The 22,636-nt window shown below is 53.7% G+C and overlaps 10 protein-coding genes across 10 annotated transcripts; 5 read left to right on the top strand and 5 right to left on the bottom strand.

The window, feature by feature from the left end:
• Nucleotides 1-196: 196 nt before the first annotated feature.
• Nucleotides 197-2,482, top strand: EI97DRAFT_29330 (FAD/NAD(P)-binding domain-containing protein). The gene is made up of 4 exons (XM_033794468.1): nt 197-531; nt 591-619; nt 679-1,015; nt 1,083-2,482. The coding sequence occupies exons 1-4, from the start codon at nt 278-280 to the stop codon at nt 2,317-2,319; spliced, it is 1,857 nt and encodes a 618-aa protein (XP_033658976.1). The 5' UTR covers nt 197-277; the 3' UTR covers nt 2,320-2,482.
• EI97DRAFT_390123 (uncharacterized protein) lies at nt 2,325-3,990 on the bottom strand. Its single transcript, XM_033796217.1, has 3 exons — nt 3,290-3,990; nt 2,878-3,236; nt 2,325-2,831 (listed from the first exon to the last, which is right to left on the bottom strand). The coding sequence occupies exons 1-3, from the start codon at nt 3,753-3,755 to the stop codon at nt 2,712-2,714; spliced, it is 945 nt and encodes a 314-aa protein (XP_033658977.1). The 5' UTR covers nt 3,756-3,990; the 3' UTR covers nt 2,325-2,711.
• A 120-nt stretch (nt 3,991-4,110) lies between these two features.
• On the top strand, nt 4,111-5,508 carry EI97DRAFT_491346 (N-terminal nucleophile aminohydrolase). The gene is made up of 4 exons (XM_033802266.1): nt 4,111-4,283; nt 4,339-4,358; nt 4,411-4,461; nt 4,521-5,508. Exons 1-4 carry the CDS (start codon nt 4,240-4,242, stop codon nt 5,243-5,245), a joined length of 840 nt encoding a protein of 279 aa, XP_033658978.1. The 5' UTR covers nt 4,111-4,239; the 3' UTR covers nt 5,246-5,508.
• Nucleotides 5,509-5,780: 272 nt separating this feature from the next.
• Nucleotides 5,781-11,859, bottom strand: EI97DRAFT_438792 (uncharacterized protein; the record flags this gene model as incomplete). Its single annotated transcript, XM_033799518.1, has 9 exons — nt 5,781-9,133; nt 9,188-9,392; nt 9,473-9,859; nt 9,901-10,037; nt 10,101-10,339; nt 11,054-11,367; nt 11,417-11,600; nt 11,668-11,731; nt 11,784-11,859. 9 exons carry the CDS (start codon nt 11,857-11,859, stop codon nt 5,781-5,783), a joined length of 4,959 nt encoding a protein of 1,652 aa, XP_033658979.1.
• Nucleotides 11,860-12,521: 662 nt separating this feature from the next.
• Nucleotides 12,522-13,389, bottom strand: EI97DRAFT_29443 (uncharacterized protein). The gene has a single exon (XM_033794474.1). The coding sequence runs from the start codon at nt 13,161-13,163 to the stop codon at nt 12,603-12,605; it is 561 nt and encodes a 186-aa protein (XP_033658980.1). The 5' UTR covers nt 13,164-13,389; the 3' UTR covers nt 12,522-12,602.
• Nucleotides 13,390-13,533: 144 nt separating this feature from the next.
• Nucleotides 13,534-14,734, bottom strand: EI97DRAFT_367449 (GroES-like protein; the record flags this gene model as incomplete). Its single annotated transcript, XM_033795092.1, has 3 exons — nt 13,534-14,062; nt 14,117-14,604; nt 14,660-14,734. 3 exons carry the CDS (start codon nt 14,732-14,734, stop codon nt 13,534-13,536), a joined length of 1,092 nt encoding a protein of 363 aa, XP_033658981.1.
• A 1,471-nt stretch (nt 14,735-16,205) lies between these two features.
• On the top strand, nt 16,206-17,098 carry EI97DRAFT_367368 (uncharacterized protein; the record flags this gene model as incomplete). The annotated part of the gene is made up of 2 exons (XM_033795086.1): nt 16,206-16,681; nt 16,732-17,098. The coding sequence occupies 2 exons, from the start codon at nt 16,206-16,208 to the stop codon at nt 17,096-17,098; spliced, it is 843 nt and encodes a 280-aa protein (XP_033658982.1).
• Nucleotides 17,099-17,494: 396 nt separating this feature from the next.
• EI97DRAFT_491352 (uncharacterized protein) lies at nt 17,495-18,025 on the bottom strand (the record flags this gene model as incomplete). The annotated part of the gene is made up of 2 exons (XM_033802267.1): nt 17,923-18,025; nt 17,495-17,866 (listed from the first exon to the last, which is right to left on the bottom strand). Exons 1-2 carry the CDS (start codon nt 17,956-17,958, stop codon nt 17,495-17,497), a joined length of 408 nt encoding a protein of 135 aa, XP_033658983.1. The 5' UTR covers nt 17,959-18,025.
• A 430-nt stretch (nt 18,026-18,455) lies between these two features.
• On the top strand, nt 18,456-18,893 carry EI97DRAFT_345990 (DUF1531-domain-containing protein; the record flags this gene model as incomplete). Its single annotated transcript, XM_033794782.1, has 1 exon — nt 18,456-18,893. A coding segment is annotated over one exon (438 nt), but the record flags the coding sequence as incomplete, so codon positions are not given.
• A 586-nt stretch (nt 18,894-19,479) lies between these two features.
• EI97DRAFT_366531 (uncharacterized protein) lies at nt 19,480-20,816 on the top strand (the record flags this gene model as incomplete). The annotated part of the gene is made up of 3 exons (XM_033795035.1): nt 19,480-19,910; nt 19,964-20,024; nt 20,103-20,816. 3 exons carry the CDS (start codon nt 19,480-19,482, stop codon nt 20,814-20,816), a joined length of 1,206 nt encoding a protein of 401 aa, XP_033658985.1.
• Between the last annotated feature and the right edge of the window lie 1,820 nt (nt 20,817-22,636).

Below are 22,636 nucleotides of genomic sequence, written 5' to 3' on the forward strand. Positions count from 1 at the left end.
CCAACAGTCGTTCGGCGCGGACCGAGGGCTTCAGGGCTTCAATGAGAGGCGCAAGCATGCCGGACCCGCGTCGGAAGCAATGGACGGGATGCATAGGAAGGAAGCTCTCCCCTGAATTCTTCTACTTCTACATATGCCAGTTCGCCCGCCTCGCCGGACCTGTAATCTAGACATAACTTGTAATACCTAGCGGACCGACGACAATTCGATAGAGAGTGTTTGAGCACCCAGTAACCCTCCTTCACCGTCTCACCCCTTGGAGCTCCCCGTCTTCGCCATGTCTGCGGTTCCCAACATCCCCACAGATATTCCACCGCTAGCAGACCACGCCGCCGTGAACGGCATTGTTGCTCCCAACTTCCAGCTCTCCGACTCCCCTATTGAGAATCTGCGCCCTCTCAAGGTCATTGTGATAGGAGCTGGATATTCTGGCATCTACTTGGGTATTCGGATACCCGAGAAGCTGCGCAATGTCGACTTGGTGATTTATGAGAAGAATCCGGGTGTGGGAGGGACGTGGTACGACAACAGGTAAGTTGGAATAAACATCGGTAGCAGCAGTTACGAATTCCGTCTGATGTTTTTCACAGATATCCTGGTTGCGCATGCGATATACCTTGTGAGTTCACTGCCATAGAGGAGGGTCAACAGGAGCAACGGGTATCTAACAACGTATAGCACACTCGTACCAATATTCCTTTGAACCAAACCACCACTGGTCCTCCCTCTACGCCCCCTCTCGCGAAATCCAAGCCTACCTCGAATCCGTAGCAAAGAAGTACTCTGCAGACCGATTCATCAAGCTTTCGCACGAAGTCACCAACTGTCGTTGGGACGATGAGGCCGCCAAATGGCACGTCACGGTCAAGGATCTGACGACGGGCTCCCAGATCGACGATTCCTGCGACGTCCTTATCTCCGCTCGAGGTAACTTGAATACCCCTTCCTGGCCCGACATTGACGGCCTGGATACGTTCAAGGGAGAAGTCATGCACTCCGCTCGCTGGAACGAGAAGTACGTCTCCCACTCTTTCTCCCAGGATTTTCTTGAACCCAGTCCTAATTCCTTTTTTCCTATGTAGATACGACTTCACCGGCAAACGCATCGGCGTCATCGGCTCGGGCTCCTCGTCCATCCAAATCGTCCCCTCTCTCCAACGCCTCCCCTCGACCACCCTCACCGTCTTCGCCCGCAGCAAAACCTGGATTTCCCCTCCCTTCGGCCAACACCTCTGGGACAAGCACGGCTTCACAGGGTTCGAGGTCCCCGCCGACATACGCTCGCGCTTCGCCACCGACGACGAATTCTACCACGCCTTCCGCCTAGCGGTAGAAGAAGACGGCAACGCCATCCACGCCTTCACCATCCAAGGCACCGAGATGCAAAAGGGCGCAAAGCAGATGTTCACCGAGCACATGCAGAAGCGCTTAGCGTCCGCGCCGCACATCCTCGACGCCCTACTCCCTTCCTTCTCCCCTGGATGCAGACGCCTCACCCCGGGGCCGGGCTACCTCGAAGCCCTCACCCAATCCAACGTCACCTTCACCTCGAGCCCCATCACCCGCATCTCCGAATCCGCCATCCACACGGCCGACGGCAAGGCGCACGAGATCGACGCCCTGGTCTGCGCGACGGGCTTCCAAGCCGGCATGGCCGCTCCCTTCCCCGTCACGGGCCTCGACAACGTCTCCATGCGCGACAAGTGGAGTCAGCGCGCGCGAACCTATCTCTCCCACAGCATCTCCTCGTTTCCCAATTTCTTCATCATGCTGGGGCCCAATGCATCCATTGGATCGGGGTCGCTGACCATGATGATCGAGTGCGTGGGCGATTACATCGTTCGCTGTATCCGCAAGCTGCAGAGGGAGAATTATGCGGCCATGATGGTGAAGCGGGATCGCGAGGAGGATTTCCTCGAGTATGTGGATCGGTACTTTGAGGGTACCGTTTTCGCGGAGGAGTGCGCGAGTTGGTATAAGAATAAGGAGAGGAAGGTTACCGGGTTGTGGCCGGGGAGTACGCTGCATTGCATTGAGGCTATGAGGGCCGTTAGGTGGGAGGATTTTGTGTGGAGGCCGCTTGGGGAGGCGTGGGATGAGGATGACATGGAAAAGGAGAGGGATGGAACCCAAAATGGAGAGGTGAAGCCGAAGAAGAAGAGGACGAATCGTCTGGCCTGGCTGGGCAATGGCTGGAGTGTGAATCAACTGGAAGAGAAGCACCTGGCTTGGTACATCTACCCCGAGTTTGTGGAGAAGCCGGTCGCGCCGTTGCCGGAAGAGCATCCAAAGTATAACATTAGGACCTTCTCATATTGATACAGAGGGTATAGACAGAATACGATTTTATCAAGAAGTATATTGGCGATTTGACATCAACTCCGACAACAAAGTCCCCAAGACTACAAAATGTACCGTCCTATTTGCTCCTCCTTGCCACGCAAGATCCCCGAAAGGATGCTATTCGAACAGCAACGGACGGCGGTAACACCACGTGCCAAGGGTATCCGTGCAAAACGCAAAAAGATACCCAGGCGGTCGTGGGTGGTTTGATCTTCGCACGCAGACTGATTGACATGGTACTGAACCGACCGTGGCAACTCAAAGATGTGCGAACCGGATTACAGGGTGATTGTAAGACACGTCAGAGTAGGGTTCGTGGAGTGAAATGATAGGGCATAGGCAAGCCTGCTTTGCAGCACTTGGATAATTCATTCATCCTCCTCGCCGTCGTCGTCGTCATCGTCCTCGTCCTGCTGAACATCCATAACACGCTCTCCAGCTTTCTCGAGCACACGGCGACTCCACGCTCGCACGCCTTTGTACACGGCCTGCATTGATTAGCTGTAAAACTGCGAATGGACATAGCGTACTTACACTAAAGAACGTGACAACTCCAATCAAAATAATCAACCAGCTAACCTGCTCAATCCTGTCTCGGCCAGTTGCCCTACCTCTGCGGCGTTGTCCTCCGCCAATCCTAAAATAAGAAAATGGCGAGGCTAACAGCACCTTCAAGAACCCAAGGACGCCCATGCCAGCGAATCCCTTGGCAAAGTGCTCTGACCAAGTCGTCGGGACATCGAATTGTCCGTATCGGTCATCGTACCGAGACCATGTCCAAGGCATGAGATAACTCCAGGGGTTCATGTACATATCAATGATTGGGTCCGCTACAAAGCCAAGAAGGAAAACACTAATCAGCAGTATAGCAAGCGTCATCGTCATCTGTGCGGCTAAACGAATAGGTCAGTACACTGTCAGTCCGAAATTGAAGGGTGACACTTACCGGTACTTGCTACCCATCTTCCCCAGCCCATACGAGCAAGCCTGTATTTGAAGCCGCAAGTCGGACACTCCCAATAATTCCGACGCCCATAGCTGGGGTCCGCATGCCTCCAGGCCTGAAGACACCCTTCATGGACGTATTTCCCGCTACCCTTGCACAGGCAAGGACGTATCAATCGACCATTCTCGTCTTCATACGTGACATTGGGGGTAGGTTGGAGAAACCCAGGCAAGCTCTCGGAAGGAACATGTGTAGTCGGTTGCACCGTTTCTAGACATATTCGGCATTGCCTGGGCGGCCAACGGGTCCTACGTCGTCCGGATCGGTTGCTCTGTCTCTCCTGAGGAGTCGCATTAGGCGGTGTTGACGGGAGGGGAGCTTCTGTGCTAGGACTGGAGGGTTCTTCTTTCGGAGCATCGTTTTGCCAGTACCAACCTGGCGCAGCTTGAAATCCGGAGGACGACATTTCTATGGTAAGCTGGACAGTGTTCTCGAGAAGGGAGGTTAATAGGAGTATCGGCGAGGCATGATCAAAGCCAACCGAAATAATTTGGTGCCGCAACAAAGGCGCTGCAACAAAGGCACTGGACAAATTATACGCGACCAGAACCGTCAGTGGCCCATAATGTATAACCGTAACGTCAAGAGGACAACAAAGCTGCAATCCCGCGAAGGTTGTGGGAGATGGAATTGTGTGGAAGCGGACAACATTTGAAGTGACAGGTGGAAGGAAAAGCGAAATCTGGCCCAAGCTCCTCCTTCACGTGACTAGGTGGCTTTCAGATACTCTTGGCAAACCACGCAACGTCGAGCTTGCCTAACAGCAACAGCTACAACTCCGATTCCTCCGTCTTCCTCCGCCTCATTCACTTGGTCAACGCCTTAACTTCTCTCTTCTCTCGGGATCCCGTCTTCTCTCCTCCAGGACCTTTCAGCTCGGCACACTAGTCATGGCGGATCGATACTCGTTCTCCCTCACAACCTTTTCCCCCAGGTAAACATCCCGTGCTTCAGAGTGGGTAGCCGTTTTATTTGCTAACAGTTGACAGTGGAAAGCTGGTACAGATAGGTTCGCGCATTGCAACTTGCGCTACGGGTCAAGCACTAACAATTACCTTTAGAGTATGCCCTAAACGCCGTCAATCAAGGCGTGACCTCCCTTGGAATCAAAGGTACATGCTCTTTCGCCGCTTATCCACTCACAACCGCATGCTCACTCAATCCTCCACAGCTACCAATGGTATCGTCCTCGCCACAGAGAAGAAGTCCTCATCACCTTTGATCGACGCCCACTCGTCGTCAAAAATCAGCCTCATCACACCCAACATCGGCATGGTGTACTCGGGCATGGGTCCGGACTACCGCGTTCTCGTCGACAAAGCACGGAAAGTGTCCCACACTGGTTACAAGCGCGTCTACAACGAGTACCCGCCTACGAGGATATTGGTGCAGGATGTTGCAAGGGTGATGCAGGAGGCTACGCAGTCGGGTGGTGTACGGCCATACGGAGTCAGTCTTCTGATAGCTGGATGGGACGATGGCATTGAGCCTGAGAGTGAAGCAAAGGATGACGAAGAGACGGATTCGGAGAAGAAGAAGGTCAGCGGCAAGACTGGCGGGATCTTGAAGGGCGGCCCCAGTCTGTACCAGGTCGATCCCAGTGGAAGTTACTTCCCGTGGAAGGCGACGGCGATTGGCAAGAGTGCGACGAGCGCCAAGACGTTCTTGGAGAAGCGGTATACGGAAGGCCTGGAGCTGGAGGATGCGATCCACATTGCGCTTCTGACCCTGAAGGAAACCATAGAAGGAGAGATGAACGGCGAGACTGTGGAGATTGGCATTGTTGGGCCCCCCGAGGACAGGTTATTGGGATATGAGGGAGTCGAAGGCGCAAAGGGTCCTCGGTTCAGGAAGCTGAGCCCGCAAGAGGTCGAGGACTATCTGACGAATTTGTAAGGGGCGTTGGTCTCCACTGCTGCGGGAGAACGGCCGGAGAGATATATAGAGACGTGACCGACCTCTTCGAGCAAGTCTATGACCTGTAAATGAAGAGACATGAACCTATTTCGATTCGCTCGACCAACTGTCGTGGTCGTATGTATTTGCTGGAGTTGCCGTTGTTAAGCTTGAAACCGTAGCTGATAACACAGTCGTGGAGCTAGCTGATGTTCCTCCCAAAGTGAGCATTCAGCTATCAACTCCCAGTAGCAACGGCAGCCTTTTGGTACCGCGGTATGATCACACTACGCGAGGGTGACGCGCAGATCGATTGTAATGTCTTGGGAAGATAATCTTCAGCGTCTCTATGGGTATCTAGTCGAGCAAATACACCTTTTCAAGTCAAACCCCTTCTGCTGGACTATTTTCCAATTCCCCCCTCGATCATCCCATTTCCCCGGCTCGCTGCTAAACAACTAAACATATCTGCTGCGGATGCCATGCGAAACACTTTTTGCAATTTGAATACTGCCCTGCATACAGCCCATGGGCGCTACCTGGCATCCTGCTCTAATGCCAAGTTCCTGTAAACAGTGAATCTGCTATCTGGTGATGGTACTTTTGCCACCGTGCGGATGGGTAGCGGTATATGGCCAGCTGCTTGCATACGCTTGGTTCTATAGGGATCATAACCGCTCCAAAAGTCTTCTGGTAATACTTTGCTTGCCACCGTGGGGATGCGTAGCGGCATATGACCAGCCACTTGCGTATACTTGATCAGATGGGGACCACCACTGCCCTGGAACTCGTTTGTTAATACGTTGCTTGCCGCCATGCTGGCGAGTAGTAGGCCAGTCCCGATATCTTGTTCCAATACCAGATCCACATCATGTAGCTCTTCCTCCCCAAATAGTGCATAGTCCGCTTCGATCACTGTGTTGAACCACTTCCTGGAGTGTATTACGTTGCTTGCCACCATGCCGGTGAGTAGTTCGCCAGTCCCGATATGTTCTTCTAATACGAGATCCATATCTTGTGATTCTTCCTCCGCAAATGGTGCAGGATCCGCTTCGATTACATCGTTTACCCACCTGTTGGTAGGTTGGCGTCCAGCTTTGCGTTTTGGTCCGTTCGGTGGGCGCTCCGCGACATCTTCTGATCCGATCTCCTCATCCTGTTTTGCAACCAGCTCCGCATCTTTCCCAGAGTCCCCTCCCAATATCTCGTTCACCGGACGGGGTACGGTCGGAGGTGTGTGCTCGCTCATATCTTGTCCTGATGCCGTCTTTAAAATTCCCCCGGAATTGCCCTCCAGTATCTGGAATGCGTTCCACGCGGCTATTGTCTCAGCCTTTATCAGAGTCGGCCCCTCCACTGGATCACCCACGTCAACGCCATCGAACCTAACCTGTACCTTGTACACGTTCTCCTCAATGCTTTCGTCATTCGCCCCACTCTTCACACCACGACACCTGTTGTCTTTTCTTGTTCCTGCTCCTCTTGAATCTCGCTGTCCATCACCGAGTCTGACGTATTCTAACGTCTTTCGCTCCGTTCCCGCCAATATACTCAGCCTGGTCTTTGGGTGATTACAGTCGACACCCCTTTTCAGTATTCCTTCCAGCACTTGCAGAATCCCAAACCTCTTTATCACGCGCTCACAAGCCTCCATGTTCCCGTCGCTAGCCACATACACAGCCCCTATGACGCTTTCCACAATATCAGAGAACTCGTCGGGCGGTGATAGGAGAGCAAATAGATGCCAGGGAAAGCGCGGGGAGGAGGACAGAGCGTCACGGATGGACGCGCGGGAAGCCTTGTACTGGGCCAGGATTTCGTCGGGGTGGGGAAGGTCGCGGTGGCGCAGGAAGTGCCATAGTACTTTGGGCTCTTCACGAGCTCTTTGGATATCACGTTCGGTGTTCTCCGCCCCTTCTTCAATCGTATGCGGTATTGTAGTCTCGAGCATACACCAAGCCAAGAAATCTGCGCTCCCAATAGAGCCCAAGACATCACGCAAACGCCAATTGTCAGGGCGACACTCCCCCAAGGGCTCGTTCGGGTCATATCCATACAGCCTCCTCGCAATGATCACATCCAGCACCGCGTCTCCCACCTGCTCTAACCGCTGGTAGGATTTGACAGTGCGAAGGCTCACGCCGATATACGAGGGGTGGGTTAGCGCTCGAAGGAGTATGTGCTTCTTGCTGTCTTCGAACGTGTTATCGAGCAATTTCTCTATAGGGACGAGATCGGTGGGGTTGACTTTGATGCGACAGGTTTGGGATTTAGGCAAAGAGGTATTTTGGAAAGTTTTAGTCGCCTCGAGTTGTAGGAAAAGTTGCATGCATGCGAGGGCTTTAGAGAGGCCTCCCACGACATAAGAGGCACCGACCAGGGCCCTCATGAAAGTTGCCACATCACCGGCGGGCAGGAAGCGCGTGGGCCTCGGCTGGGTCTGCCCAAGGGTGGCATTGGCGAACAGGGGAGCCAATTCCCTTTCATTCCCCTCTGTGAATCTTTCGAGAATGAACTTATCTAGACCGGCCTGTGTAATAACCTGAACCAAAACGCTGTGGGTCCGGACCTTGAACCCATGAGGGTGGATAGAGTGGTATAGCTTCAAAATACTGGTTCCAAGAATAGAAGCGCCGCGAAATCTTCGATCATCAAACATGGGTGCAAGAACTCGTGTGAGCAATGGCAGATGGCTTATTCCAAACGACAAAGGTGCCAATATAGTTTTCCGAAGAGCGTCGATAGCCATGAAATTTTCATATACGTCGATGATGCTTGGTATGACGAAAGGGAATATGGAGCAAGAGGCAGGTATATTGCTTCCTGTCCAGTTGTCCGGACTAAGCAGCTTCAATCTCATTCCAGAATACTCAGGTGACGGGCGAAGAAGGGGCCGCCACTTCTGTAACGGAATGGCTTGAATGCAAGTAGTTTGTTCTCCCTTAGAAGGTAGGTCGAGATCAACCTCGGTCATGCCCTGGGTTAGGGAGAGGTTCCGGGTCATTCGTGAGGAAACCAGGGCCCAGTCGCTCACGCGCCGTCCTTGCTGAGGATCCTCAATGGCGGACGTTTCTCCACTAGACTGAGCATCCCATTCCCTGAGACGATTCGAATCCCAGATGCTGCAAGTTCCGTCGCTGGAAAGGGAGTGCGGCACGAGCAGGCAGGGGAAATCGTTATTATCGGCCTTTGTCCAACCACCCAGGAATGCCCAGTCGAGGATCTTTCGAGTTATCGAGCGCATGGTTTCCAGAGCTTGTTCGTCTAGTGTCACAGGTGGCAAGGGGGAGCTTTCGACGTAAAACCTCTTCGGCTTGTTCCAGTGCAATAGAAGCTCCGGTATCTGTGGAATGGCGCATGGCATAAGAAGAACCATGTTCTGGGGACACAATTCGGCGCCCTCCATTCTCAGGAGTACCTGATGGTAAGTGTATGGATTTCGCCGTTGCTCTTCTGCAACTTGTATCCAGGGATTGTACGGCGCAGAGCATTCAACCAGCCCCGATTCGCCATTGGGAGTCGGAACTTTCGGTGCATCTCCGTCTTGCAAACCCCACCCATCATCTTGATTGATGGATTCCATCTCTTCCACACTCCTCGCTTGCTCCATGTCCTTCGAATGTGCTTCAGGCGTCTTCTCCTCTGCTGCCTTCCAGGTTTCCGGCGAACCCAATTCCTCCAGAATTTCCGGAGTCAATTCGAGGTCGTCAGGTGGTACAAAGCATACAACTAAATGGCAGTTGGAAATGGCGATAGCCTGGTGGGAAATACTGGTAGTGACTAGCACGTTGATTCGGCCCACTCGAAAATCGTCCAACTTTTTCTGCTCCTGCGTGCGGAATGAGGTATCATCCTCATTTACCTTTCCCTCTGGGACAAAGCTATCAACTGTGAAGATATTCTTTGTATCACGGTGAACTGAAAGAATTCTGGCTCAAACACCCGCCCATTTCGCATCTTCAACGAAGACGAGGCCGGAGAAGTTTGGGCCGTGTTCAGACACTAACATCTTGACGAGTTCCTCAATTTTTAACGATAAGCTGCCCAGTTTGGATGTAGCTGCGCCACCTTGTGCTGATAGGTGGTCTGGTTTGGACGTAGGTGCATTGCTTTGGGCCTCGAGTTCCGCGAGTAGCTTTGCCATATGCTGGTTCTCTTCAGTAACCAGTCTCTCCATTTATGGGGGCTTTGGATGCAATCTCTGTACGCATCTATCCGCTGTCGTACGTCTGCTTCCACCGCAGGAGAGTCCGCATCTCGGCGGTCAAGGTGGAACCATTTGAGGAGACCGCAAAGTCTGTTGTAGCAATTTGTACCTTTGCTGGTGATAGATTTGGGCAATTTGATGTCGGCACGATTATGTTGTTGCCGCTTTATCAAGTGCAACACATGAGGATCAGACGTGAAGTCATAAGTATCGACCATGGCTCGCAGTCGATCCAGCAACGGTACGCTCGCTGTAGAAGAGCTGTCAGAGCAATGAATCCTCTGAAGTATGGGTCCATGCGCATATTGGAAGAGCTTTTGACGGTGCATCGCCAGGGATTTTGACACGGAGTCGAGTACTTTCTGCATCTGTCCGTGCCAGAGCGTGAATTCCAGTTGCCCAAACCTCTGGTGGGAGAGTTTACTTACCGGACATCATCCCGGAGAACCTCCCTTCTCGCTCTTGGAGCAGAGAAGCGCCTGCGTTTCACATTGTCAGGGCAGTTGGCATCGCTTTTGTTCCGTTTGACCACGCAGAAGTTACTCCTGACGGGGGTATATCTGGGTCGCTTCCCACAGTGCTGAGCTGAAGCGAGTCAGATAACATTGGAATAAAATTCGATTTAGGAAGAAAATGGTATATTCATACCTTCATGGAAAATGAGCAGAGCTCGTCGACCCGATTTTACCAAGCCATGCATCAGGGCTTCTCGCGAGACCTGAGGCGTGCACCCACTGCATCCCACGTCTCTCGATTTGTCCAATACCCAGCCCGGCAAGCCCTTTGCAAAAGCTGGAGGATGCTTTTCTATGCGTGCAATGATGGGGGTTGAAGAAACCCGAAACGCGTCGGGGAGGAATGGGCAACGCGGCGGCACGTGCACGAAGCTAACCTGTTATAGCAATGGCCTGGAAAAACGAATTGATTGGCGAGACAGGGAAGGGGAGAAGTTAGGGACCACCCTACGAGTTAATAGGGACTACCCTAATGAAGATCGCGTGTCTATTTTAAGGCCTGCAAATTCAAGGAAACAACGCGTCTACTGTTACCTCCTCTCTCTATAAATAAGGGTGTCTTTGCGCAAAGAGAGCAATTAGGATCAGAGTAAATAAAGTTAAGATTAGGGCTAGAAGGTATAGTTGGAGTCTTAGAGTCTGTATATGTATTGTATTGTGTGCTTAACTGTGTGCAGTAGCTATAGAGTGTGCTCGTAGGGTGGTCCCTATTAACTCGTGGGGTGGTCCTTAACTTTTCCTGGCACTGTGCCGGGTGACCAAGGGAAGCATTTAAGCAGAGTAGAGAGCCTGCTGATTATAGTGTCGAATGGTAAAAGGTGCAACAGCGTCTAGATCTGCGTTCCCAAGGGCAACGATCAAGATAAATAATAGTTGTTCACTGACGCACACAACACTCCTACGCAGAAAAGCAGAGGACACATTCACTACCACCTCTACATACATACGCTTACACACCCCCTCGTCCCTCAATTATTCGCCCTCTTATCATTATAATAATGAATCGTCTGATCCGCACACCCACTCGGCGTCTGATACAAATAATTCCCCAGATTGATATACATCTGCTGGCCCTGGCACACATACCAAGCCGCGGCATTGGGCCGCTGGACACTGGGATGGCTCCACGTCAGCCCGTCGCCGTTCCAGGCGAACTTGCCGTACGTGTTCTTGGTCTCGCTGAAGGTCACGGAGAGCGAGTTGTTGTTGATGTAGCGGGTTTCGGAGACGATGGCGTAGAGGAGTTTCTCGGGTTTGGCGCCGGCGGCCGAGACGAGTTGCACGAGTTGGCCGTCGACGACTTGGAATTGCCCCGCCGTGGTGTAGTCGCCTAGGAGCGCGGGGCCGGTCGAGTAGAGCGGTTTGGTCTGCATGTATTTGTGGTAGTTGGGGGCGGCCACCTGATCGGCGTTAGACGCTGGAGATCGATGGGACAGAAGCAATACATACCGCGCGGATCCAGTAGTAACCGGTTTGGAGATCGCGGCCAGGACCTGCTCCTGCGGGAGTGCCAGTTGCACTGGGTGTCTCCGACAGGATGGACGATGCCTGGGGAATTTCGGGTTCGGGTTCAGGTTCAGGTTCTGGCTCCGGTTGAGGAGCAGCGCCAGGTTGACATTGGGAGTAGTAGTCGCTGTGGAGTGTTAGCAGTGTGCGAAAAAGATAGTATTGGAACGATGGACGTGCACAAAGCTACTCACTTGAGCTTCACACATCCGGCTGTGGATTCGCATTCCGTTTCGCCGTTCCAGTTCAGGCCGCCGCCTAGGGACATGTTATTTTGTGCAACCAGAGATTGGCCGAGAGCGATGCGTACATTGCTGCCAGTCTTTGACGGCTGCTGAAGCAGAGCCAGCCAGAATGGCCAGCAGAACCGTTGATAAAGGATGCATATCGAACTGGCAGATCCCAAGAGCTCAGTTTGAAATCTCGCAAAGACAACTGCGACTTCTGAGTTATGGGCCTTTCATATATATATAACTCTTGAGAGAAACCCACATTCGTCAATTCTTCTAGCCTCCTTATAATTACCATGTGACGTTTCTTTAATAGTGCAATGTAAATAAACCGCCGGACCGTGGTCGCCGTTGGAAGATTGCGATATTAATTACAAGGGAGGGGAGCGAGCATGACTCGACCGCGAATAAGAACGTCGGAGCCACTCATAGCATGCTTGTTATGTTTAAGAGCCAGATCGTATATTAGGATTGAGGCTTGAAAAGCCCTAGATCGGGGTGCAGAGGCCACATTATTGCGGGGGACGGTTGACCGTTCCAAGATGTTCGACTCCCCGGTTTTCGAGTAGATTTACTGTCGCTTCGCTTCCGGTGTGGTCAGTTCCAAGTTTAGATTCCCGTATGATCCGGGTATCTGGGTGTTCGATATTGCACCGCCATACGCAGGTGATGATGTTGAGCCAGGTCGGTGACGGAATATGCGCGAAGCCATCATAATGATGCCCTCCCATGCGCATCTCCTGCGCAGTATGGTGCTTCACCCATCTCTTTCCCAATAAGCTTCAGATTTTAAAAGCCAGGTCTTCATCGCAGATGATGGCGCTACGATCACCCGCTTCGAGTCTTAGGTTGCGCACTCCATCTGGCGACTTGTATCCTCCTCTTCAACCTTAGACTGCTCACCCCTCCCCCGCCGAAACCGGCTCCGGCCGCGAAGAAAACACAATCTTGAACCTCACAATCTCCACAATCTCCAACTCGTCCCTCACCTCCACAACTTCCTTCTCCCCATCTGCATCCCCATCCCCCATAAGCACATCCCCTTTCCCTTCCACCTCCCCCACCCCCTCCCGCCCCTCCACCTTCCGAATCACCGCAAACGGCTTCGCCAACCTCCTCACCTCCCCCTGCAATCTCTGATTCTCGCCTACATAGAAATAGACGCGCTTCATCCACTTTGTATCATTCTCGCCATTGACGTCGGGGTTGTACAGCGGGAAGACGAGTTTGCCTACGAGGGTCGACGACGTCGAGGGCGCGAGCGGTGTTGAGGATGAAGGGTTCGACGGCGGAGAGGAAGTGGAGGGACCGTGCTCGGGAGCAGGGAAGCGGATGGTGCCTTGGAGTTCCAGGAGGGCGAGGCCGGAGGGGGTGTGCAGGATCGAGGGGAGCGGGTTTGTCGGGGTTGAGGTGGGTGTGGAGGGGCGAGGTCTGGAGAGGCGGAGGGGGATGGTGGGCATTTTGGTGGTTGGGCTTTCGGGTGAGGCCACCTGAGAGAGATTTCGGAAGATTTTGGAGGATGTTGGGTGTGTGTGATTCCGCGCTGATGCGTGATGTCGAGATCTCGAAGGCCAGACGTGACGGAAGACGCGTTTGGGTCCGTGCACATTACACAGTAAATGTGGGGAAGTTCATGTTCTTTCTGACAAGTCGATAAAAGGGGTGATTCATGGAAAAGTCATGTTTGGGATTGGTCCAGTGTTCATTAGAAATATTCTTCGATTTTGAATCACGTCTATCAAATCTCGCTATTTAAAGTGACGACATCGGTGGGAACATCAGAGCCCAGGGGAGCAGTGTCCAAGCTAAAGGGTAATCGAGATGCGATTCCTAATCCCTCTTGCCAAACACCTTGTCATAACCCGTCAAGCAAAGCCTATACCTGACATTCTCATTCTTGTACAAGCGCTCGACAGCCTCCTTGCAGCCCTCCTCGCTGATGTCAATCGTCTGCACCCAGCTCTTGATGTTCTGCTTGGAAGCGAGTTCGAACATCTCCTCCATCTCGGGACGGCTACCGATATGTGACGCGCCCATGAAGCAACCGTTGGGAGCAAAGGCCGTCACAGGTAGCTCCTTCAGTGGCTCATCGGGGAAGCCGACCATGTGGAAGGTTCCGTTGACCTTGAGGGTGGAGAAGTAATCCTTGAGGTTGAAGTGATGTGTAGCGTCGGCGGTGTTGATGATGAAGTCGAAAGTGAACTTCCAGTCATTGGCCCAGCCCTCCTTGTTGGTCACGATGAAGTCCTTGGCTCCCAATTTCAGAGCATCCTCCCTCTTCCTTTCCGAGTGGGAGATAACGTACGTCTCGGCTCCGAGAGCGACTGACCAGAGGACGCCGAAGTGACCGAGACCGCCCCTGCTCATGCATTAGCACAGAAGTATCATTTTCTAGGTAGAATCCAGAACTCACAATCCAACGATGGCGACCTTCTTGCCAGGACCAGCGCCTAACCTCTTGAGGGGGCTGTACGTCGTCAAGCCAGCGCAGAGCATAGGAGCAGCGATTGTCGTCTCGAGGTTGTCCGGGATCTTGAATGTAAAGTATTCGTGTGCTCGGACATGGCTAGAGTAGCCACCGTGGGTAACTGTGCCATCGGGATACTTGCCACCGTAGGTGTCGATTTGGTTGGGGCAGTAGTTCTCGTTGTCGGACTTGCATTGCGGGCAGGTCAGGTCGGCCCAGATTTGGGCACCCACACCGACACGGTCTCCAACCTTGATGTTCTTCACTTTGGGCCCGACTCTGATGGCCTTGCCAATGATCTCGTGGCCGACGCAGAGAGGAAGGGGAATATCGGTGCTCCAGCCGCCAGTGATGGTATGGATGTCGGATGCGCAGACACCGCAAGCTTCAACGGCAATATCTATGTCATGGTCCTCAAACTTCTTGAGAGGTACCTTTTTGCTGTGTTAGCGGTTTGAGTTGCACACGCAGATGCTGTCACAGACGTACTTCTTGACGTTTGAAATTGCTCCATGTCTTGATGTCGGTGACAGTGAAGGCGTCGGTGGTCTCGGGATACGGCATATTGATAACGATGGGGTTTTCTTTTTTGGAGTAGAGAAACAGGCGGAGGGGTAAGAATTGAAAGTACAGTCTGTGGAGAGAGGGGCAGGAAAGATGGGGAGGGGCACTGGCTTATTTCAAACCATAAGGAACGCCCGCGATCCCCGATTTCCAGTCTGGCGGAGAAAAGTTCGAACCATGCCAGGAACGACCCCGCCACTAACTGTGAGGTCATTCCGTTCCAAGGTTGCTGCTCGGTCCTGTGGAGAGCATGCTTCCGACATTCTGCCTGTTTACGAATGGTTAACGTTGAGCCGCCGTCCAGTCTTTTGCACGCGAATGTGCACACTCGCCGTCGTCATTGAGGCGTCAGAACAGCTCGAGGGATCGTGACTTTAGTGTTACGCGGAAGCAAACTGCACTTCTATCCATCCTGACTCTGGGGGAGTGGAGGGTGGGAGGATAGCAATGGGGGAAGGGGGGACTGCCGTTCCAGGTAATGCCGGAACCCCGGATTTTCCACCAATCAAAAATTGAAGTAGTTTTCTCGGACGAATGGCCAATGAGATTTATCCCGTGGAAATACTTAAAAGGCGTCCGACTCTTCCTGAAAGGCATGATGCTGATGTTGTGGTCAACTTATCGAACGCTCGCAGGAGTTATTATGTACCTTGATGAATGCCGTGTCCGCCCTTCGAACGTGACTTCATTTCCTAAACGGCGCAACCAACGAAGATGGGAAAACTGTAAATGCCGGAAGTGCCCGTCGAAGCGGACGAAGCAGGCAAAGAGATTGAACCTTGCTTTGCACATTCCCTCCTTGTGTTACAGGAAGAGCAGCTCATAGATACGAGATATGCTCAAACGGAGACTCAAAGGAAAGGCGACAAGATCAAAACCGACAAGAAAATCGATCTACTCTGGACGTTGGGAGTCGAGGATTCACTGAAGATATAATCGGTGACGGCCATGCGAGCACCCTGCTGTCCAAAGACGTTTGGACTAGCACGGTTACAAGAGACATCAGTTCTCAGAGCTCGCCATATTCCCGTAGAAGTTACCGGTTTGTTTCCATTCATCCCACGTTGAGATGGATGTGGATGCTCTCAACCACACTTGTCCCGTCAACCGCCCGGCGGTGAGGATGTGACGTTCTGGAATCACACTGGTGTGGCTGTGCTTCGCCGATGACGAAGAGGACCCTGAACTAATCCTGCGCCGGCCCAGGGACGCATCATCAAATGGCTTGGTTTTCAGCCAAAAAGTCTATCGCAAGCCCATGACAACAAAGATCAACTGCAAATCGAACCGCGAACGGTGATTCAGGATGACGTCACATGTCGCACTCGAGAGAGCAGTTGGGCCTGTCGATATAAAACCTCTTCCACCCATAGCATCTCATGCGTTTCCGCTCCCTTCCGAAATCACCTATAGCCGCCATTTACAGCAAGACTTCTAGCTTCATCACGACACCCATAACCACTTCGTCACCATGGCGCTTGGCGGTGCTGCCCTCAAGGGATTGCAAACCTTCCTCTATGCCCTCGAATTCTGCTGCGCTGCCATCATTCTCGGTCTCTACAGTTACTTCCTCGCTGTCCTCGCCGATCGGGATGCCAGAATCTTCACTTGGGTCAAGGCCGTCGAGGGCCTCTCTGGAGCCGCCGTCCTCTACACCCTCTTCGCCGTTCTCCTCACCTGCTTCCTAGGAGGCAAGATGTTCTTCGCCTTCCTTGGAATGGTCTTTGATCTCCTCTTCACCGGCGCCTTCATCGCCATTGCAGTGCTCACCCGCGGCGGTTCTCACAAGTGCCGCGGTATCGTCAGTACTCCTTGGGGAACTGCTCCCGCAAACACCAAGCAAGGCTTCGGGAGCAATGGACAGGGCAACCAGGTTACCTACGCTGTCTCGTTTGGCACTGCGTGCCGCATGAACAAGGCCTGCTTTGCGGTTGCCATTGTCGGAGCGTAAGTTATGCCTTTTCTCGGACTGAGGTTGCTTTGACTGACTCGAACAGTGTCCTCTTCTTCATCTCGGCTTTCGTCCAGCTTGCCCTAGGCCGCCATCATAAGAGGGAGAAGCGCTACGGCCCCTCTCCCGCCAACAATTACACTTATGGCAGGGGAACCAAGTTCTGGCGCCGCAAGGGCCACACTGGTCCTCGCGATCCCGAAATGGCTGGCACCGTATCTGCGGTTGGCGCCGGTCAGACCACTGGAACGTTGGCGCCCGGTGCGAACGATTACCGCCCATCCTACGATACGGCATACACCGGCACTACCGCTGAAGACGGCCACAAGCCTTTGGTTGGAGGCTATCACACTGCCCCAACCGGCACCTACAACAAGACCGGCTACAACGCTCCGACGACTGCGCACTACTAGGGGTGTTAAAGAGTTGCATCCGCCGGCAGTTTCTACCGGATTGAGATCTGATCGAGAGAGGTGTGTGAATTCCTCGCTTGTACTCTTTATACTCGGAATACGCATTATACCAGGCAATGGATCTCGGGACAGATCTAGGACATGACTGATGGTGCGGGAAGGTTGATTGTAGTATACGTCCTGATGACCCTAATACCTTTTTTTCGGTTACCTCTTCGCTCCACCCCGGATACCGAGGAGTGGAGATCTTAATGAAACAAAATGTAATCATACGTGCTCGTACCTGTGTGTAACGCTGCCGTCCTGAAGGGGTATAACCTTACTAACACCAAAACTCCCGCGAATCCTCGCTCTTGACCATACTGCGACTTTAGACTGTGTCTCTTCCGTATCGCCCTACTTCCCCCTCCCCCTCCCCCTCCCCCTTCCCCTTCCCCTTCCTGCCACGGCTCCTCCCCTACTCGCTCTCCTCTCCCCACTTACTCCACCCTCCCTGCCCTCCTCCGCCCTAATCTCCTCCAACCTCCTCCTCAACATCTCCTCCAACTCCTCATTTCTCCTCGCCAACAGCATCACATCGTCTTCCCGAATCACACTCCTCCCAGCATGCTTGGCGAACGTCTCAAGGTCCCGCGCCGTGTTTGCGATCTGCGTCCAGACGAGCTCCGTAAGGGCGCCGATGAATTGCGGGGTTGCTTGGAGGTCCTTTTGCAGGGAGATTTCGTCAATGTATTGGCCGAGGGCGTACCAGAGGGCGGATTTGAGGCGCTGGGGGAGGTTCAGATTTGCGAGGTGGGCAGGGAGGAGGGGGAAGGGGGGAGTACTTCTTCTTTCTCGATGGCGGCCGTTGTGGATGCCATGGGTACGATTGGGTCTGGTGATAGGTATCTGGGTTCTCGTAGAATGGGCTGTTGTGCACTGTTATGCGATGCGGATGTGGGGGTCCGTGATGGAACACGCGACATGACGCGCCTGCCAAGCCCTTTTCAATAAAATCTCCGATTGGACTCCCACTTGCCTATCCGCGATCCACCTTTTGGCGCGCGCGATTTTGGTTCCGCAGAGTCTTGAGGGACTTTTTGGAGAGGACAAGCACATTCTCCTTTTAACTGACAGTTCTGGCTACGGATTTTGATATAAGAGCTGCGCAGCTTGGAAGTACACACGTTTTGGGTGACAGAGTTCATCGGATTTTGTCGGGCATCTCCCGACCAACCATCAACCACTCGATTAAACATTACATCGTCCCGAATCCCGCGAATCGACACTGACTTGCCGAACACAATCCCATACACGTTTCCACTCCCCTCAACCATCACATCCTTCCCTCACAATGGCGGACCAAAGACAGAGCATCAGCCAGCTCCTCTCAACATGGGGCAGCAACTTCACCCGCAACACCAAAGCCGGCCTCGCCGACATGACCCCCAAGGACTGGATCCGCCTCGTCATCATCGTCGGCACATACTGTCTCCTCCGCCCCTACCTGATCAAGCTCGGCGGCCGCATGCAGACCAAATCGCACGAGGCCGACGCCGCGGAGACGGAAGCGTTGGGCGCGGAAATCAGCCCGAATGACCTCAGGGGAGGCAAGAAAGGGAAGATTGAGATTCCGGGTGTGGGCGATAGCAGTGATGAGGACGAGGAGGAGTCGAGGCCGGGAGACTGGGGAAAGAAGGCTAGGGTCAGGCAGAGGAAGTTTATACGGGAGGCGCTGGAGAGGGAGGAGAGGAGGTTGGCCGAAGATCAGGAGGCGGAGAGTGATAAGGAGATTGAGCAGTTTTTGGTGGATTAGACCTGGCTTTGGTAATAGTAATAAGAGGGGGTTACTCTCACCATTCTCGCATTGTTATTGTTATTGTAAGGGATAGATGGAGAGAGGGGGGTTTCGAGTCGATCTTTACTTCGGATTGAAAACAAGCTTCTGCGAAGCTTTGCAAGCTTTGTTGTAGTGGTACGGATGTGTCTCTGGTATGTGGTTTTCCCATGGTTGTCATGCGTTCGACGTTCGATTGATACGTTCCAGTTCTCCTGTTTTGGCAATGAGGATGTTTTGGCAACATCATTAGGGAAAATCTTTGTCGACGACGGATCTTCGAAAGTAGACGTACTGACAAGAAGAAGACTGACAGACGACTTGTCTTCTTAGTCATTATGATTCGAATCCGCCGCTGAAAACCACCACCTTCAAGCCACTTCACAGCCTTCGACCATTTCGCCATCAAGGGAGATCATCACAGTGCAGGAATTCACGCTTCTCTGCCTGATACACATCATCCGACGATCACCCCCTTCCCTTGCATTCCCAACATCTATTTTCTACTCCGCCGTCCCCATCATGAAACCCTCCAGGCGCCCCAAGCCTCTACCTCCATCCCACCATGGCTCCCTCCACTCTCCTCCTCACCCTTTCCGCACTCTCACTATGTCTTCCCCCAGCCCTCTCCCACATGCAAATGGAATCCCCCTCGCCCCTCCGCGACCCCCACAGCAACCGCCCCCAAGAACCAAAAGACTACAACATCCTCACGCCCCTCAAACCCGACGGCCGCGACTTCACCTGCAAAGGCTACCAATGGAACACGCCCCCCATGCCCGTCGCCACGTACCACGCCGGAGAGACGTACACGCTGCGGCTCAAGGGCGGGGCGACGCACGGCGGCGGGTCGTGCCAGATTGCGCTGTCTTGCGATAATGGCGTCAGGTTCAGGGTGCTGAAGAGCATCATTGGCGGGTGTCCTGTTAAGAAGGAGTATGCATTTACGGTTCCCGGGTTTGCGAGGAGTGCGCGGTGTTTGCTCGGTTGGACGTGGTATGTATACACTGCTCTTTTGGTGATTTTATCTGAGGATTGACGGCCCGCAGGTTCAATAGGATTGGGAATAGAGAGATGTATATGAATTGTGCCGTTGTCGATATCGTCGGTGTGGGTGACAACGACAACGAAGGACAATACTACGAGAAGAAGAAGAATACGCGCGATGTTACCGCTCTGGCCGCCGAGAACGCGAACATGGCTGCCCAGAAGGCGCTCGAGAGGCTGCCGGCGCTGTATGTGGCCAATCTTGCGGGCATCAACAGCTGCACCACCAAGGAGACTACGGACGTCGTGTTTGACGACCCGGGCGATGATGTGGAGTATGGCGAAGGCAGCGCCGCTGCGGCGCCGAAGACGTGGAGTAGGATCAAGAGGAGTAATCGCTGTACGGGAGATGGGCGTAGGGCAGCATCCGGTGGATCTGCATCTTTTTCGAAAGTGCCGTCATCGTCGCCATCATCGGCTGGGGACACCTCTTCTGACGACAGTGCCTCGTCCTGGCAGGGTGCTCACGAGTCTTCTGGCAGTGATGGGAAATGGGATGACGGCACGGAGGACGATGGGCCGTCGAAGCCTGCGCAGTGCAACGACGGCCAATGGCATCCCGACTGCTATTCCAAGCCGTCGACCTCTTCGACTATCGATCTTCCTCCAACCAATGCAGAGGTCAAGGCCGAGGTTGTAGACACCGAAGAGGCTTCTCCAAAAGCCGGGAAGGATTATGCTCCGTCAAGGCCGTGGCGGAAATGGAGGGATCGGAAAGGACGTGCGAGATACTGGGATACCCTACTACAGGGACTACGACTACTACGACTACAATGCGAACGAGTACTCCTACCTCGACGAAGACCCGGACTTCACAGACTGGAACGTGAACCGCCAACAAGAACCCCCTCCTGACCTCGCAGCGCCTGACATGCTCCCACTGAACCTACCTACACCAAGTGTCTCGGCCCCAACCCCTCTATCGTCTGATATCCTCGACAATCTCGTAGTGGTGTCGGATGGGACGTCAAGCTACGTGATTCTAACCCAACCTTCCACAACCATCACTTCCGTGCTACCTCTACGGACTGCTATCTACGACAGCAACGGCCATCTCCTCCTCCATGCTGGCTTCGGAAGCGGTTATCCTGACGACTGGGTTGTTCCTGTTCCGGAGGGGTTTGTGCCTCCGCCTCCTGTGCCCGCTGTAGATTCGGATAATTCGGCGAGTTATCTTGCGCTGGACCAGACGTCGACGACGATTTCGGCCGCCGTTCCTTCGCTGACATCGATCTACGATGGTACGGGCACTGTCCCTGTGGATGCGCCGTTTACTAGCGATCCAGATGGCTTTTCCGTCGCAGTACCCGCGACCGAGGTATTACCCTTACCCAACTCGGGATCTGTGGAGCCTACGGCGCCAGCCGTTGTTTCTGTCGATCCAGCTGCTGGATCCGTTACGAAGGGGTCTCTGCATGGTTTTAGTTGGCCAACTCGCACTGTTGAAGATGAGGCTACAGTTACCGTGGACGTATCGGTGAGCCCGGCGCTTTCGACATCCGCACAGGTGGATGAGGGGCCCATCATCGAGTCATTCATCGGAGACATCACGAGTGCAGAGGTGGATCGTATCCCGACATCCAGCCCCAACAACGACGTGGACAATTCGTCAATGGAGCCTGGTGTCCCATCTACACCTGAACAATCCTTCGCTCTGCCGACGCCAGACCCCACCGACATCCTCTCACTCCCTACAACTCCCATCCCCATCGACAGCCCCATCCCCATCATCAGCGGCGTCAACGACGTGCCCATCCCCGAGATAACAGGCCTCTCCTCCACCTTCACCGAAGAGATCCCCGCCGATCCATCCCGTCCCACGGACACCGTTTCCCCCTCAGACGAAGACCTGCTCGACCAAATCCTCGACACCCTCTTTCCCCAAGATGGCCTAGAAGGCGAGTCTGACATCTGGGACGATGGACTCGACATCGTCGACGACACCTCCGGTCTCTGGTGGGAGGAGAATCCAGAGGACGCGTGGGATTTCACCGACAGCCCCGTCTTCTTCAATTCTGAGACTGATGCATTCGAATTCCGGAGACAAGTTGTTGATCCGGAAATTGAAACTGTCGAACCTGCTGCGGAGGATGAGGAGGTGCTCACGCGGACGTCGGTAGTGACTCGCTACGATGGTCTCACTACTCCTCCTTCATCGACTACCTCCTCCTGCTCGGACCCACAGTGGTACTGCGATGCCTGCTCATCGCCAAATCGTTGTGTGAAAATCAACCCATGTACGCGGAGTTGCACACGATTACCCTACACCACTGCTCCTCCCAGTCCTACCCCCACCGACGTCACACCCCCGGTTTCCGAAATCCTAGCACCCATCCTCCCTCTTATCGAGACCTACAACATCTCCTCTTCCTCTTCCGCTCCGAACGGTTCCACGTCCGCCTCTCCTATATCCTCTACAGTCCCATGCGAACCCTCGTACGTAGGAGACGACGTCGAGGCCTTCCTGCCCTGTCGACCGGGGACCCTGCTGTGCAGATCGCCGACGCAGTTTTATACCTGCGGGCCGTTTGGGCCTGCGGGTGCGTGGGGTTGGGGTGAGGTGAGGGAGGTAGCTGCGGGGATGAGGTGTGAGCCTGCTCTTGTTGGTGGGTCGAGCGGGGAGGTGCTGGTGATGAGGAGGCAGGGGGAGGAAGAGGAGGAGCAGGAAGAAGAGG

The sequence above is a fragment of the Westerdykella ornata genome (assembly GCF_010094085.1).
Source record: "Westerdykella ornata strain CBS 379.55 unplaced genomic scaffold EI97scaffold_1, whole genome shotgun sequence".
In the NCBI taxonomy this organism is placed as follows: domain Eukaryota; kingdom Fungi; phylum Ascomycota; class Dothideomycetes; order Pleosporales; family Sporormiaceae; genus Westerdykella; species Westerdykella ornata.